The sequence below is a fragment of the Ovis aries genome, chromosome 23 (assembly GCF_016772045.2).
Source record: "Ovis aries strain OAR_USU_Benz2616 breed Rambouillet chromosome 23, ARS-UI_Ramb_v3.0, whole genome shotgun sequence".
Lineage (NCBI taxonomy): Eukaryota > Metazoa > Chordata > Mammalia > Artiodactyla > Bovidae > Ovis > Ovis aries.
Genome location: NC_056076.1, coordinates 36029419 through 36047089, shown reverse-complemented (window position 1 = coordinate 36047089; position 17671 = coordinate 36029419). Strand labels below are relative to the sequence as shown.

Genomic DNA, 17671 nt, shown 5'->3' with positions numbered 1-17671 from the left:
AGATGGGGCTCTATGTGCATAGCTTTCTCTCTTTTCTAAAAGGGTCTTTTTGCTCTCCTGTTTTCTCAGATGATGAGCATAAATATATCTCAGTCATCTCCTTCCCTTCCTTCCACAAGTAACTGAGGGTATGCTTAGCCTGTGATAACACAGGGTGAACTGCTGATGAAATAGTTGGGGATTACGTAGGAATACAAGAAAGGACCTGTGTAATAAATTTGAGCAAAGTCAACAGGTGACATTAGATAAGGAAATTGTTTCAAGGAAGTGACTTGATATAAAGTAACATAATCAGTATATTTGGCAAAACCAGAACTAGAACTCATTCTTCTGAATTCCTTTCAGACACTGTCTTGCCTCTGTTCCTCATTAGCCCAAGTTTGGGGTTGGCTTTGAAATGCATGAGTACTAAAAACCAGATTTTTGGTGGAATGAAGAAAGTTAGATATGTTGAAACAGATTAGCATTTTTCTAAGCTTTTGTTGATGTCCTTTGACATTTAACATTTATTTTTCTGTCAGAAAGGATCGTTTCAATAATGAAACTCACTTGAATATATCTCGAATTAGTGGTTGGGGGGTTGGTTCTGTTTGGCTCGTCGTGTGTAGGGGCACCGTTTCTCACTGTTTCTCGCTGTTTGACGCTCGTGTGTCAGGTATGGTGAACCGCGAGGTGCTGGAGCAGGTGGAGCGAGGGTACAGGATGCCATGCCCGCAGGGCTGTCCAGAGTCCCTCCATGAATTGATGAATCTGTGTTGGAAGAAGGACCCTGATGAGAGACCAACATTTGAGTATATCCAGTCCTTCCTGGAAGACTATTTCACTGCTACAGAGCCACAGTACCAGCCAGGAGAAAATTTATAATCCAAGAAGCCTATTTTATACGCACCGATCTGCCAAAATTGTAAAGAACTTGTGTAGACTTCCTCACTTACGTACAGGAATCAAAAGAAGAAAATCTTCTTCACCCTGCATGTTTTTGATGGTAAACTGGAATTCCAGACATGGTTGCACAAAACCACTTTTTTTTTTTTTTCCAAGTGTTAAACTCTAAAGTACCAATGATGAATTTTTCCACCTGATTTCAGGGTCCAAAGAAAGTATAGTTAAGATTTGGATGACCATGTGAATGATGGCATGACAATGAAGAGCAGCAAGGCTACTGCTTATGAATCACTCCCTTTTATTCCCCAAACTCACAATTAAGAGAAATTTATCAATCAGTATAGGCAAAACTTGGGAGATTAAAATCAGTTATACCATAATAAAATCTAGAATTATGGAATTTTCACGGGACCAAACAATTCCATTCCAGTTTTTAAAAATATCTTGCATTTATTCTTAGAAGTTTTTTCTAAGTTGAACAGTTAATATGCAACCTTTATATATGCCTCTGTTTGTATGGAAGTGGGCCAGGTTTTTAGAAGCAGAAAGGAAACAGCCTCTAAAACTTGATTAAATGTTAGATGACAGCAGTGGAATTTGAAAGTGTAATGCACTGTGTTAATTCTCAATATACTCATGAAACTGGAAAGTAGAAGACATTTTTCATTTTAATCATTTCTTAATAGCTCAGTTTAAAATAATGAAGGTAATTAGAAAGTGAGCTAATCTTTTGTAAGGTTGCATTGATTTTTTTTTAAAGGCAATATATAATTGAAATCGTACAATCCAAGGGGAAATCTTTTAATCTTTAGATAGCATGAAAAAAATAAACTCAGCGTTTTTTAACAGTCATTTTTGAAAAGTAGACTGGTACTGTGAGATTGCTAATATGTACTTAACAGTGGGTGCCACAAATGGAAAATATCACTAGATCAGGGACTTGAATGCACTTTTGCTCATACTGACTATAGACTAACAGAGAGGAAAATGTATTTAAAAGAAATATGAGAAAAGAAAATGTGAAAGTTTTACAGATAGAGAGATGGGATGTTGTGTTTAACGTTGATGTTATGGAGTGACAAAATGGCTTTGCTGGCACTCAAAGCTCCTCACTTGATCTATTTTCTGAGATTTTAAGAGTTATAGGTAGGACTATAAAACTAATCTTTCTTAACACAAACACTAAATGAGTGCTGTAGCCTCAAATAGCTAAGTTAAGGCTTCCCGCTAATTCCAGTGATACAGCGTCTATGCAGAATGTTTTTAGAACTCCACTTTTCAAGACCGTGTTGAAATCTGCATTCCCTTTTTAAGTATACTTAATGATGATCATTTTTCCCCTTTTAGAATTTAGTTGATTTGAGGAGAACGTACTCAGTATAATTGGTGAAAAGAGGGGGACAGTTGTTGCATATTTAAAGTACACCAGTGAAACATACAGAATAATACTGATTTTGATGACTAACTCAAAAAGAAAATTTAAATCCCCAAATATGAATTTGAATGGCAGCGTCACGGGTGTAAGTGTCTAGCAAAGGAACTGAGTCTGACAAAAGTCTGGTAGTTAGGTTTTAAAACACTCTCTTTTGTAGTTATATTTTAAATATAGCAACACATCCGGTCCCAGCATTTTAGGAATAGCATTACTGACTATCATCACTTACCTGATTTGGTCATTAAATAAACAGTTCTGTGCTGTGGTTCCTGTGTTGAGATCCAAATCATTTTAAAATGTGACAGATGAACTTCATGCAGGTTGGCAGTAGTTCTGGTACTAAAACTTGCAGTGGTTTCTTATGTTTACGTAACTTGCATAGTATTGAATCCTTCCATGAGTATTTTCCCAGGAAGACTGCTGTCATCATTTACCTTTTACGTCTTCAACCTGTGACTTCAGATTTTTAAAGGGCTTTGTGTGAACTATGATATTTCAATTTTTCTAAGCATTTTGAAAAGGATAAAATTATGTTTATGTACTAATAATTCCCTTCTGAAAAATAAGCCAGAAAAAGTTGATGGCATTCATTAGGTTTTAATTGAATGGAGCAGTTCCTTATAATATCAATTGTATAGTTAGGAAATAAAACACTAACTTAACGTGTATTCAGTTTAAATGGTTTATGTATTTTTAAATTGCTGAGAAAAATAAACAAGTTTGTACATTTGAAGGTTTTTTCCAACAGCTTTTCTTCAGCCTCTTAATTTGTTTTCCTTACCAAAAAAGGAAGTTGGTAAAAACAGCCTTCTAGCACAAACACTTTTTTTAATGAATAATGGTGGCCTAAAACTTAATATTTTTATAAAGTATTATTATATTGTTTTGTGGATAATTGAAATAAAAATTCTCATTGAATGTACCCATTTATCTTTTAGCCAGTATTCATATGTTTTATCAGTTTTTTTAAAAATGGCATTTAAAGCAAAGTATATTCTGAGTTTCTTCTTCCATTGAGGGGGAAAAAAAAGTATTGAGTTATGACTCTTGAGCAGAGTTAAATCAATTCTTTTTAAATTCAGAACATTATTAAACTTATTCTGTGTGATTAATTTTCCATGTCAGGTGAGTGACATTGTTTCTATAAGGTTTTTGGTTTTGTTTTGTTTTTTTTAGTATCAGCAAGTACAGTTTTAATGTACTGACAAACCTAAGAGATTTAAGTGAAGTTATTCATAGAAGAAGATTCTATGTGAAGGATATACAATAGAATAACCACTTTTGATCATAAGGGATTTAATTTCCTAAAAATGAAAAATATGCAAGCCTTATTCCTATGTGTGTTTTACACTTCTATTATAGGTATAATGAAAATAAGATTATGCTAAATTATGAATGGGCAATCAAAATCATTTGTTATTTCCAATAAGGTAATAGTATTAATTGCTTTCTATTGTTATTTTATCTAAAATTACTAGCTTTGTTTTTCCCTAATGACTCCAGAAAAGTAACATTTAATGAACAAACACATCATTTAATAAACATTTATTAAATATTTTTATACAATAGAGAAATAAGTTCTCAACTTAAGAATGTTTTCCTAGTTTGCTGTTTGCCTTTTAATTTTACATGGGGGTTTTTTTTTTTTTTTGACATTTAAGTTGTACATTTGTATGTTGTCGAATCTTTTTTATTCCTAAAACGTCTTTTGCATCCCAAGATTAAATATTCATCTCATCTGTTCTATTTGATGCTTTTTGTGTTTTACGTCACTCTTTAATTCACTTGGAAGTTTTGAGGGTGTAAAATGTGACTTAAGAGTCTAGCTTGATTTTTTTTTTTCCCCCCATACCATTAATTTTCCCAGCAGCAATTACTGGTTAATGCATCTCCCACCCCATTGGTTTTGTCCAATCCACTTGACATTCTGACATGAGTATAATACTTTCAATGACTAATCGCTTGATAATACAGTTTAATAATTAAGCAAGTAGCCTTTTTTTTTTTCCACAATGTTGATGTTCTAGCAAATTCTTGATAAACTTTTTAGACTTTATTTTTTATACTCCAGAAAAATTCAGGGGAGATTTTGGTTAGGATTATATTATGTTTATATAAATTAGTTTGGTAAGAAATAATATTTTACCATCTTTTCTAGTCAGTCTTCTGATCCCATTTATGCAAAATCTTGATTTACATCTTTTAGTAAAGTCTCTAAGACTTTTCTCCGTGGAACTGGAAGATGAATCTCATCTCTTGTCTGATTATACTGTTCTAAAGATGCTACCTGGATGCTGCTGGAGTCCAGGTCCCCACTTAGATCCAAAACAAACTGCAATGCAGAGGGGAGGGAGAGAGCATGGGCCCCAGCAGCATTTATTTCCATAAAATCAGATACTCCTCTGCCTTCCATTTCCTTCCTTCCTTCCTTTTCGTTTTTTGACATCAAGTTGAGTTTCCTTCACACCAATCAGAGTCCTGATTAATTCACATACAAGCTGTTGAGACACAGAAAGGAATAGTTCTGAGTAAAACAAGCCGTGTGTGCCCGGTATCATCCATTTGTCCTTTCACAGCCACACTCCACCGGAAGGCTCGCCTGTCCTCATCAGTGGGTTCCCTCTCTCTGGATTCCTCTTGAGCTAAGCCAGCGAGGAGCTCAGGCAGAAGACCGGAGGAAACCTGAGAGGTCAAGGTATTTATTCCCCTGCTTCCCTCCTTGGGAGTTGGGCTGGCTGTGTCCTCTCCACTTGCAGGTTCCTTTCAGTGTGACCTCTCTCCTTTGGGGGACTGTTAGCACCTGCTGTCCCCTGTCTTTTCTGCCTTAGGGCTGCTTCTACTGACTGGTTGCTATGTTGATTTTTGTGGTCCCCTTTTCCTGCCCCCCTCTTTGTAAATATCCTAGAATTATCTGGAGTATGACATCTATTCCCATTTGGGACCCTGACTGATACTCAGCATGCTGCCACTAGCTGTATCTTACTTTATTACATCAAAGTGAGAGTTCATACAAAAGTAACATTTTTGGTACAGTAGCAATATATGTCATTCTGTTAAATGTAACCATAAAAGTGAAAGTGAAAAAGTATAAAAGTGAAAGTGCTAGTTGCTTAGTTGTGTCTGACTCTGTGACCCCATGGCCTGTAGCCTGCCAGGCTTCTCTGTCCATGGAATTCTTCAGGCAAGAATACTGGAGTGGGTTGCCTTTCCCTTCTCCAGGAGATCTTCTGACCCAGGGGTCAAACCCGGATCTCCTGCATTGCAGGCAGATTCTTCACCATCTGAGCCACTAGGGAAGCCCTAGTTACCATAAACGGAGAGAACATATGAAATGATGAACATATTCAGAGCTCTGATTTCTAAACTGAACCTTAAGGACTTTTCAATTAACTATTTTTCAAAAAATCGGCAAACTAAATGTGGTAAAACGCCACTGAACCAACCAGTTAGGTATAACACTCCAAGGAGTGTTTGTCATCATTTATGCATGAGTAGAATGAATGATGACTAGGAATGAGGGAGTAGGAGGGCTGAACTAAGAAAAAGAGGAAATGGAAGAAAGAGGAAGCACCCAGAAAATTAGTGAAACCCAAGTTAAATAGTGTGAGAACCCCAGGAAAGGCCCATAGACCTTAAAGAAACAAGATGTCTAAGATGCTTGATAAGTTCTCCTGTTACCAGACTCCAGCTCTGCTTTACGACCTGGGTGGGTGGCATTGAGAGTAGTAAAGGGATTAGGAGAATGCCCACAAAGGTTGACAACAGAGGGGAGGGGTGGGTTTCACACAAAGGAGTTTAGATGTAGTGAGGAAAAAGGCCCCGAGGTGCTTCAGAGACTGGGAGGCACAGACACTAGGTTTCCCACATGCACAGGGAAGCAGTTCAGTCCAGCTGCGCTCACATCTTAAGGTCAAATTAGCATGAATAAGCTGGAAGACTCAGAGTCTGAAGTAAAAAACTGCCTGCAGTCTAAGTGGTAATAGAGATGAGAGAAATAAAAACTTTTAACAATTGGCCGAAAGGAGTGACAGTGATCCTAATAGAAAAACTGAATTATGTAAAGTGGTGTGTTCCTTAAAGGCTATATCAGAGTCCTTTTACTCACATAATTGCTATTTTCTGGGAATGCCTTGGTCTCCTAAAACACAGAGAATATACCATGGAATTAGCAAACTATGCCTGGTTTACATCTCCTGATCCCAAACCCTCTGAAAGGATCAGAGATCTGGCTTTCTAGCTTGTGTTTCTGTAATCCATATCACTCCTAGAAAATTAGAAAGATGATATTAATACAGAAAAGTGTTCATTTATGGATGTGCTGGGTCTTCACTGCTGTCTGAGGGCTCTCTCTAGTACAGGTGAGGGGCTTCCTCTTCGCTGCAGCCCTTGGGCTTCTCCTTGTGGTGGCTGCTCTTGTCGCAGAGCTCAGGCTCCAGAGCTCAGGCGTGGTAGTTGTGGCGCCAGATTTAGTTGCTCCTCGATCTGTGGGGTCTTCCTGGACCGGGCATCGAGCCCATGTCCCCTGCATTGACAGACGGACTCTCAACTATTTGGCCACCAGGGAAGTCCATAAAAGTATTTTTAAAACATTCTGAAAAGAAGTCTTTTATTCCTGGTTTTCAGCAATTTATTTATGATGTGCCTTCACGTGACTTTCTTAAAGATTATTCTGTTTAGAGTTTGAGAGGCTTGATTCAGTGGAGTATGTGAAGTGAAGTCACTCAGTTGTGTCCGACTCTTTGCGACCCCATAGACTGGGGCCTCCCAGGCTCCTCTATCCATGGGATTTTCTAGGCAATAGTACTGGAGTGGATTGCCATTTCCTTCTTCAAGGGATCTTCCCAACCCAGGGCTCAAACCCAGGTCTCCCGCATTGTAGACAGACGCTTTACCGTCTGAGCCACCTAGTTCTCATCAAAGTTGGAAAATCTGGGAGATTATTTTTCAGTTTTTCCCTGTTCACTCTGGGACTCTTAATTATATATATATTTTGGGCCATTTAATATTGCCTCACAGGTCAGTAATGTTCTGTTCTGTTCTTTTTTCTGTTTAATCCTTCTTTTTGCTTCATTTTGGATACTTTTACTCTGTCTTCATATTCACTAATTTCTTACTTTGCAGTGTGTTTTCTGTTTTTCATCCCACACAGTATGTATATAATTTTATTTATTTCTTTATGGCTGTGCTGGGTCTTCATTGCTGCGATAAGAATATAAATCCTGTCCATTTTACTTTATTTTTCCTAAAACGTAACGGGACTTAGTTACAGGGGTGTGGGGAGGGGGTGTCAGCATTTGCAATAGCTGTCTAGGCAGAACTGAACCTGTATAATAATCTGACCCAGTCAGTGAGCTGGAATAGTTAACCAAAGGATATGCCCAGAACTCAATCAAGAAGGAATTTTTTTTTTTAATTAAAGCATGGGTGATAGATTCAGAGTAAGTTTAATATCAAACCAACATAAATTCCAGATGAAAAAATAATAAGAGGAAGAACCAAGTAGAGAAAATTTCCAGAGCAGTATGCTGCTTCTGGTTTGAAAGAGTCCATCAACTATGGAGTAAAATTAATATCTAAGTGAATCTTAAATATATGTTAGTAATTATTTTAAAACCATAAAGAGACAATCCAAACATTTTCCAGAGAATGGGGAAGAAAAAATTCTTAAAGAATGAGATTTAACATTACTTTAAAAGTGTTAATTTGAACTAATAATTCTATACAGTAAAATCCTTCAAATCTTGAGAGAAAAAGACATGTTCAGAACACAAAGTACTCAGATTATATCACTCAGCCCAAAGAACCATTCTGAAAGAAAACGAGCATATATTCCAGCCAGACAACCCCACCCTAAAAATCAAGACAGCAAAAAATAGGGAGGAACAAATAGTACAATTAAATGTTGATAAACAATCCATATGTAAAGTTAACTGTCTAAACTGCAGAGTGGGTAGGATAGGCCAGGGGGAAAGAAGGGCTATTTCCTATTAACATTCAAATTTCAGACTTATCTTGGAAACCAGGAAGATGTGGCAGTCTGCGCTCTTAATTCCTACAGGGCCCCAATCAACTGGTGCTGCCTGGCTGTCCCTTTAGCTGCAGTCACTGCTGCTCACCTCACCCGTCTTTGCTTCCTGGTGCCCACCCAGCCTCTGTAGCATTTGAGTTAACCATCTTAGTCTTTAGCCAGAGGAATTCATCCGACAGGGTTCCATGTGTATGCATCCTTGAGCAGCAGAGGTGACCTGGAGATCCCTGAAAACACCCCTGCCATACCCACAGGAACATTTATTAATGGAAAAATGTATCTGTATAGCACTGCTTCCCAAACAGTCGTCAAAACAGCCCCTAGAAGTAGGAACTGAAAGGTGGCGTGCTGTAGGCAAGACAAGGGGTTAAGTGGACCATCCCTAAAATGGTATAAAAACAACGTGTGCCTGCACTGCGGTGTGTATGTTGGGCGTGGGGGGCTGTCCGTAGCCCTCACCATGTTGTCAGAGGGATCCTATAGCTCTGAACCCCACAATTCCTGCCACCCAGAGGACAGCCTTGGGTTTGCAGCTAGCTGCTACTGCTAAGTCGCTTCAGTCGTGTCCGACTCTGTGCGATCCCACAGACAGCAGGTCCGCCAGGCTCCTCGGTCCCTGGGATTCTCCAGACAAGAATACTGGAGTGGGTTGCCATTTCCTTGCAGCTAGTACGCTTAGCCATTTATCTAGATGTGTGCCCTTGGGCAAGTCTCTTAAATTACTTAGTCTCTCTGAATCCCATTTCTTCAGTAAAATGGACAATACCTGCCTACCTTGCAGGGCTGGGTAGATAAGCGGTCCTCTATTTAAAGTTTTCTGCATCAGCAAGGATGTAATAAATGGTGACCCGCCTCTTAGTTTATCAGATGGCAAACAGGCTGAGGTCATTTCAAGATTTTCTGGCCCAAGGCTATCCTTGCTGTGCAAGCCTTGACTGACTTCAGATTTGGAGCTGGTCCAAATCTATTGCGAGGCGATCGCACTCTGAACCTACCAGGTTTCTTTCTCTCAGGGCGCTGCTCCGGGTAAGGTCACATGACAGTTTCCAGTCCGGGCGGAGCATGGTCCTGGAGGGAGGAGGGACGGGAGAGGGGAGGGGGCGCGGGGTGGGTGGAGACCCCGAGAGAGTCCGCCTTGTGGAACAGTGCCCCCGTTGCGGGGCGGAAACTTGGAGTGGAAAACGGGTGAGTCAGGGGAGCCTTAGCCGGGCCGGCCCCTCCAGTCCCAGCAAGTTTCACAATTTCCCTGAGTTCTCGAGCGCGGCCACGCCCCCTGGCTGCGCGGCCAATCCGCGCCGGCTCCGCGCCCCTCCCTCTCCGTGTGCCCCGCGTCGGGTCCAGCAAACTTGGTGGCTCCCCAGCGCGTGGGCATGGTGCACGGCAGGGTCTCCCGGCTCTCAGTCCACGACGTGCGCTTCCCCAACGTCACTCGGGGGCCACGGTTCAGACGCCATGGTAAGCACTGTCCGCCCCGGTGCCCTCCTGCCCCGCCGACGCTAGGGCCCCTTAGGCGCGGGGCACCCAGAGGGGGCCCTTTGGAAGGTTTCCCACCTTTGGAACCGTTGCTTTTGTAAGTGGAGTGAAGTATCTAGAGATTCCCCATCCTCCTAGGTTTTTTTATTTTTCTTATTGTTCCTTTCTTTGCTGGCGTTTAGTATTTCCTGTTTTTACGTTTATGAGTCACATTCTGTTGGAAATGCGAATCGTATTTGCAAAACGATGTTGTTGGGGCGCCCCCAGAGAAGCACTAAAACACAGCAGGAGTTCCTCCACCGTGATGGAGCCCAGGAAACCCCCACACAGGGTGTTTCAGGTGGTGATCCCTGCCTCCCCGTACAACTTGCTGTGTGGCCAGGAGAAAGCCCTGACTCTCTGGACTTCTTGGGCCCATCTGTGAAAGGAAGGAGTCAGTCTGGCTAGGACACCAGATGAACAAACTCACAGCAGTTGGGTCGTGTGAAAGGGGCTCTCATGTTGTTGTTCATTGTTCAGTCGTATCCGACTCTTTGCGACTCTATGGACTGCAGCATTCCAGACATCCCTGTCCTTCAAGATCTCCTGAAGTTTGCTCAAAGTCATGTCCATTGAGTCCATGATGCCATGAAGTTCCCGGAAAACATGAGCACAGAGGCTGTGTCACCGTGAAGAGTTAGGTAGATGTCAGCCTTTGGAGATGCAGTCAAGTGAGCCCTGAAAGGTGTTTTGTTCCTTGAGAGTGTTGGCAGGGCGCTCCACACCCACATCTGCAGTGGCTCCTAAACGTGAGTCCTGCCGCCTTGGATCCTCATTGCTCCTCCCCCCAACCCCACGCCCACTCACCATTGGCCACACTGGAAAAACAGAGTTGCCCTGTATGTAATGAATGTGGGAAGCCTCCCTGTTAGGGTAGTGATTACCTGTTACTGGTGGGGAGTTGAGGGGGATTGGTACCCGAGGCCTTCGATTCACACTGTAACGTTTGCCTCTTGAATGTGGAGGGCGCATTCCACGTCCTCTGTGTGCACCTGAAATGGCCTCTTGTTTAAAAGTGCTCAAGTGATTTAAAAGAATGTCCTTTGTTCTGAGATTAGGTTATTCCTGATTTTCAAAACCCTTGTGTCCTTTCTCATAAAATGTTATGAAGTGAAAGTCGCTCAGTCGTGTCTGACTCTGCGACCCCATGGGCTGTACTACTATCCATGAAATTCTCCAGGCCAGAATACTGGAGTGGGTAGCCTATCCCTTTCCCTCCTCCAGGGCATCTTCCCAACCCAGGGACTGAACCTAGGTCTCCTGCATTGCAGGCAGATTCTTTACCAGCCAAGCCACCAGGGAAGGCCAAGAATGCTGGAGTGGGTAGCCTATCCCTTCTCCAGCAGATCTTTGAACCCAGAAATTGAACCAGGGTCTCCTGCATTGCAGGCAGATTCTCTACCAGTTGAGCTACCAGGGAAGCCCATATGATGTTATGGTAAATGACCAAAACCACCCATTGGGCTGTCCTTTGTGAATCTCCAAACATTCGTTTGAAGTTATGCTGACATGTAAAATTAAAATACCTGATTTAGAGCAACTGCCTCTGCCCCTCTGTGGGATAACGGCTGTGGGGAAACCACACAATCTCTCCAGGCCTAGTTTTTCTAATCTGTAAAATGAGTATAGCAGGATCTGCTTTATTCATGTAAATGAGATGTGTGTAGACAGTCTGACACAGAGAAGGCTGTCAGTAGGTGTGGCTGTAATTACTGCTTTCCAATGAACTGAAACCTTGACTTTCCTCTTTGAATTTGTAAAGTGTTAAGGTTGCTGGCTTACTGTAGAATAAGAAATGGAATTTGTCTCTGGCCTGAATGGTTTAGGACATCTGGGTCAGGAGAGATTATATCTGACACCTGCATTGCAAGCTCATAAATACTTATGTATATTAGCTCCTAGAGATGCGGTGTGTCTTGTGTGCTCATTCCCAAGTGCCTCCATTTTCATTTTATTTATTTTGGGGGCCGCCCCATGGCATAGGGATCTTAGTTCCCTGACCAGGGTTCAAACTCATGCCCCCTGCAGCGGAAGTGCAGAGTCTTAACCACTGGACCACCAGGGAAGTCCCCCCAAGTGCCTTCTTACTAGGAAGTCTGCGTGGCAGTTCTCAGCAATATGGCCATGACTTTCAGGATTGCCCCCAGCCCCGCTACCCAGCCCTCATCACATGCTGGATTCAGCAATTCAGCTCCCTCAGCACTTGCCAGCACAGCAAGGCTTCCTGGTCACAAGTAGGATATTTTCACGAAGGAGCCCTGAAACTGTTCCCCATACTTGTTCTAGCAAAGGGTTCCAATGATTTCATGTGTGTGTGTGTGTTTGTGTGTATTAGGCACTCACTTGTGTCCAACTCTTTGCGACCCCATGGACTTAGCCCACCAGGCTCCTCTGTCCTTGGAATTGTTTCTTACCAGCCTTTTAAGAAATGTGGACCACTCAGGCCTTCAATGTTCCAGGCGCTCACCAAGGTTTCAGAGAGCCCAGATCCAGCTGAGCCTACCACCTCCCAGCGATAACTTTTTTCTTTTCCATTGTGGTTTATTACATAATACTAAACATAATTCCCTCTGCTATACAGAGATCTCATTCCTGAGTCTTCTCTCTCACCCCAGGTCCCTCTGCCATCCTCCAGGAAGACATTCCTTTTGTCCATTCACAGCTCCTGTGTTTGCTTTGGGGAACAAGAACGGTTTCCTCCAACGGGAGCTCTTACTGCATCTGCTCTTATGTGACATCATTACTGGGTTTATTTGGGGATTTCTCATGTTTGCGGGTTTGGGGGGTCATTTCCTCTGCAGCACACAGACCCTGACTACTCAGCAGCCTATGTTGTCTTGGAGACGGATGTGGAAGACGGACTCAAGGGCTATGGAATTACCTTCACTCTGGGAAGAGGCACTGAAGTTGGTGAGTTGGGCCTCTCTTGAGGCCCTAGGATGCCTTCATTTCACTAACATTCCAATTCTGACCTCATTTGCCCCATATGTTTGCCGTGAGTAAAAACAATGTTTGATGGTTTGCTTATTTCACTAGGATAGATTTTTTAAATAGCAGAATTTGGCTTCTCTCCTTGCGGTTATCCATAGAACTGCAGGCACATCTTTGAAGCTCAGCCCATCTCTCTGCCGAGCTAGGAGAACCTGAACTAGGTGAGCAGCTGAGGGGCTTGAGAGGGGAGACATGTGTTCATGGAACAAGGCTTATTGTTGTGCACACAGAGAGTCTACTTGCTTTTGTGAATCTTCCACACGGAGTTGGTTTCAAGTTTACTGCCCTTCTTTGCAGCAAAGGCCGTAGGTCCTGCCGGGTTTCAGAGCTCTCATTCGGGAAAAGCAGACAATGAAGGCTGCTTGTTGAGCCACAAGTCGGTCTGTCTTTTCTCAGAGCTGGATGAGGGCTCAGCCATGGTCTTGAGCCTCCACATTTTTGGAGACAAGGAAACAGACCCAGACAGCTATTCAGCTAGTCCTGCAGAACATTAAAGTACAAATTATTTGCTTTTTTTTTTTTAAGCATAATTTGGTTTATGCACGCACAAAGAAGAAAATTCAATATGTACCAAAAGAAGACCTCTCTGCCAGATCAATTTCACTGAGTCCTTAGGGGCTGAAACAAGGAAATAGATTCTCTGACTTTGGTGACTTGACCCTCTCTCATGGATATTTGCACTGTCAGCCCTCTCCTAGTTGTAGAACAGTCTTGACCCATTGAATGATTTTAATATCATCAAGCCGATAAAAGAGGTGTGTGTGTGTGGGACAAGGGAACCTTTCTTGAACATTCTGTGGATGTCATTAGGCTGTCCCCACCCCTCCCAGGGTTGCTGTCCAGTCATCCATCAACCAGGCCTTGCATGGATTCCTCCTGTGTGCCCCCATGTGTTACATGTTCTGCCAGGCACCACAGGAATGACTTTACAAGGAGAGAGAGAAAGGGGACAGAGTCCCATGTACAAGGAACAGGAATGCATGAACTTGTCAGGGAGACAGGCGTACAAGAAACGATAGTGCAGTATGAGAAGGACCATTTGTTTTAAAGTGAGTATGAACTACACGGAAACTGTCCAGGAGGGTCAGGACAGCTTCAGAGCAACGGTGAGGTGTTGTGATGAGCCTTGAAGGGTAACCAGGAATTGGCCAGGCAGATGGAGGCACCTGGGCACTGATTCCCAGACTCCTACCCCCTAAGTCAGTCATTTACTGTCGATGTTTCTCCAGGCAGTGACCACTGACCCCCACAGGCTGGAGAGCTACGTTTCAGCTTCTCCTGCAATTTGAATTCTCTGGTATAGGTTGAGACCTTTATGAAGCTCTAACCATGCAGGGCGGCCCCCAAAGTTTGTGCCAAACTCAGCAAGCTTACAAGACGCGTTCTGGAACAAGCCTTCGGAACCACTGTTAACAGCCAGGACTTGGAACTGTGCTCACTCGGGCCCGCCGTGAAGGGCCTGTGTTTCCTGGTACAGGTGTGCTGCTGACTTCATGGGGTGGGGGCCTCCCGTACTCCTCCCCACCCCCACTGTCCCTATGGACACCTCCGGCAGGAGAAATCAATTCCCATCTCTCTGCCTGGAACAAATGGCTCTTTTGTGGTGACAGAGTTGGCTTCTGCCTGTTTCAGACCACAGCATGACAGAACCATTTTAACTGTGACCTTGCTGCCTTTTTCAGGTGACTCACTGCCATCTCACTGAGCCATTACATGGTGTTTGAATTAAAGTTGAAAAAAAATTCCATTAGCTCATCATGGTTCTTCTGCAGCCTTTATCAGCTTACTTAACTAATCATTCTTTTATAATCTAAGAAAACAGTGCTTGCATTACCATGAGGAGAGGGCCTTAATGTGTGAGAGAGGGAGAGGTTATGCTTGATTTTTTTTTTTAAAGTATAGATGAGACTAATATAGTTTTTGTATAGGAAAAGAAAAAGAGATGAAAAAAGCGGAATTTTTAAAGAGACTAAATAGCCATAAGGGTTCCTGGCAGTATGAGAGCTCAGACCCACGTTCTCTGTGGCCTTTCTGACTTGTCCCTCCTGGGCAGGAGGATCCCAGAGAGTTTTAGGCAGAGGTAGTCACAGGAGAGAGCCCTGCCTTCAAGGCCCAAGTTTCTCCAGGCGGATTTCCCACTCATCTTTTCGGACACCGGAATCAGGCTGACTCTGCGACCCCATGGACTGTAGCCCGCCAGGCTCCTCTGTCTGTGGGGTTTTCCAGGCAAGAATACTGGATTGGGTTGCCATTTCCTCCTCCAGGGGATCTTCTGGACCCAGCGATTGAACCTGTGTCTTCTGCATTGCAGGTGGTTTCTTTACCATCTGAGCCACCAGGGAAGCCTGGAGTCAGATCACCACAACCCAGTTTCTATGGAAGCCACCAAATTTTAGTACACTTCTTTCAGTGGACTCAGTCTGAGGGAGAAGACTCCACATCCTCTCGATGAATGTATTGTTGTTTGTGCTTCTGTTGGAGCCAAAAAAGATGGGCTCATCCTCAAGGTTCATTAAATGCATTTGCTCTGTGACACAAACCAGTCTGTTGTGTAACCCTCTCCTTAGTGAGACGGAGGTTTGATGTAGGTATTGATACAGGTCTCTCTGAGCCGCCAGCTTACTCTTCACATCTCTAATCCAAGAGCACCAATCACCAAGGGGTGAGGGGCGCTCTGTCTTCCCAGAGCTCCAGCGGGTAAATGTCTGAACTGGAATCATTCCGCATCCTAGTAACAAGAGGCCTAGGGAACACGGAAGGTGTGGGGATCAGCCCTAAATACTCAGTATGAGCACCACCTGAGGGCTGTGTCACACAGGAGCCAAACGTATCCCGTGAACATGTTTAGATACTTTCAAAATTGCTGGGGTCCAGCACCGGTGGATCCAGGGTGATTCGAAGGTGGGGACAGAGTTGGCGTCTTTGGAAAAATACATATTTAATCACAGATAGAGAGAGATTAGAAATGGATAGTGTAGTAGGAAGATTAGTGGAGAAAAAGAGGCTGAATAACTTGGATTACGTGGAATAGCATCCATGCTCCAGGTGGGAATTCAGCCAGAAAAACAGGAGCAAGAAAGAAGCGACATGGGGAATCAGTCTTTCTGGAAACTGATCCAATTTCTTTATTTTTGGGTTTGCTTATATACCTTTTGTTACACATAGGGCTGAATATAGAGTCACGCGTGAGTCAGCAGTCCTGACCTTTATCAAAATCAGGTGCTTCACATAAATGTATAAAAAAGGTACATCATCTTCTGGCCATGAGTGAGACCTGCTGACATTTTATGATCTTTTCTTTCTGATAACCAAAAACTTATTTCTTCCAAGGGTGTTTTTTCTTAAACCAGGTACCACCCTCCAAATAAAGTTACATTCCTATAGGGTGAGGGTGTAGTGAGTTACAATCAAGAAAGGAATTTATTTAACCCAAGGTTAACATGATTAGTCTTAAAGGTTAATACTTATTTCTCCTATATGTTAGTTATATTCATTATAAGGGTAGGGAACATGGAGATTTAGCAGCAAATATCAGCCCAACAAATAAAAATCCTTTCATCAATGCTCCCCTTAAGATCTATTTAGTCTTAAGATATGATAAAGTTACATTTTTACATAGCAAGGACACAGTGATTTATAACAAAGTACTGTGATCTATTACAAAAGAGAAAATCCATTAACTCAAAAAGTCTAGTATTGCTAACATCAAAAACTACTATATTTCCTTTGCTATATTCCAAATACATTGATTAATATATTCCCAGGTGCCTAAGGATATGGAGGCCTGGCGGCAATCATTGACTCAACAAGAAGAAAAAGCCCTATGCTAATTAAGACTCTCAAAATACTCCAAAACTCTCTGTGCTGTTTATGGTTAAGAGGTAGTAAACAATCATGTGCATAGTGGCAGGAGTATGGATAATCCTATCACACAAGCTAGTCTGTCAGCAGAGAGGTTTGACCTGAGACATCCTTGTCCCACCCAGAGCAGGGAATTAGCAGCAATTATTGACACAACAAATGAAAAACCCTTCACCAATATAATTCCTAACCAACACACTATACTAATAATTTCTAACTCCCCAAAAGAATTTGCCTTTAGTAAGTCTAAAACATCTCATGCCTCTCAGATTGGGAGGCTGTAAACAATCACATGTGGCCAGACGAACCTATATACAGGCAGGCTAGATAACCTTCAGAGGAGTCCGTAAGCTGAAACACTCTTGTCACGCGCAAGAATCTTTATTGCCTTGGAGCTGCACGTTTACTCCTTCTCCGAGAGAAATGGTTATGGGGGAGAGCCCCCATAAAGTCAGAGGTGTAGGTGAGAGCATAAAACAGACTCTGGTTTGGGGGTTAGATGCTCGGGAACGGGGTTTCCTGAGGCTTGATCACGCCTTTGCGTATGCCAAGCCTCCTTCCTCATGACCTTTGCCATGGGCGGAGTTCCTCATGCTGGCTCCCGGCACAAAATGTCTTTCTCCTAAGGTCTGTCTAAAGTAAAACTGTGTCTCTGAGACTACCCTGTGAAGTGATGTGAGAATTTTAATATTGAAGCAATGGCTATGCTAAACAACAAGTCAGTCAACATTTTTTATAATAAATTCATTGCTTTGAGGCTAAGTTGATTATTCTGTCCATTTAAACATAGACTGAGAGTGTTTTATATATTGAGCAAATGATAGAAGGGTCTTTGCAGAGGTTTTTTTTTTGTTTGTTTTTTTTTTACTGATTCTTCATCTGAAGTAACACTACAAATTCTTATTTAAGTAGAATACCAAAAATAAGTAATTGATGGTAATGCTGACCCAAATGAAGGT

General features: G+C 42.5%; 2 protein-coding genes across 15 annotated transcripts in view; both read left to right on the top strand.

Moving 5' to 3' along the window:
* YES1 (YES proto-oncogene 1, Src family tyrosine kinase) overlaps window positions 1–3242 on the top strand; it is a 64235-nt gene extending 60993 nt beyond the window's left edge. For all 12 annotated transcript variants that reach the window (XM_060405414.1, XM_060405408.1, XM_060405413.1 and 9 more), the window contains exon 12: window positions 656–3242. In XM_060405414.1, coding sequence (XP_060261397.1) covers window positions 656–864 — 209 coding nt within the window. In that variant the 3' untranslated portion in view covers window positions 865–3242. The remainder of the gene's footprint in view (window positions 1–655) is intronic.
* ENOSF1 (enolase superfamily member 1) overlaps window positions 1678–17671 on the top strand; it is a 31497-nt gene continuing 15503 nt past the window's right edge. Inside the window, exons 1-2 of one of the 3 annotated variants that reach the window (XM_015103644.4) lie at window positions 1678–9803; window positions 12662–12770. In XM_015103644.4, the coding sequence (XP_014959130.4) occupies window positions 9411–9803; window positions 12662–12770 (502 nt within the window). In that variant the 5' untranslated portion in view covers window positions 1678–9410. Of the gene's footprint in view, window positions 9804–12661; window positions 12771–17671 lie in introns of those variants that run through there. The other 2 variants (XM_060405416.1, XM_060405417.1) reach the window with 2 other exon arrangements.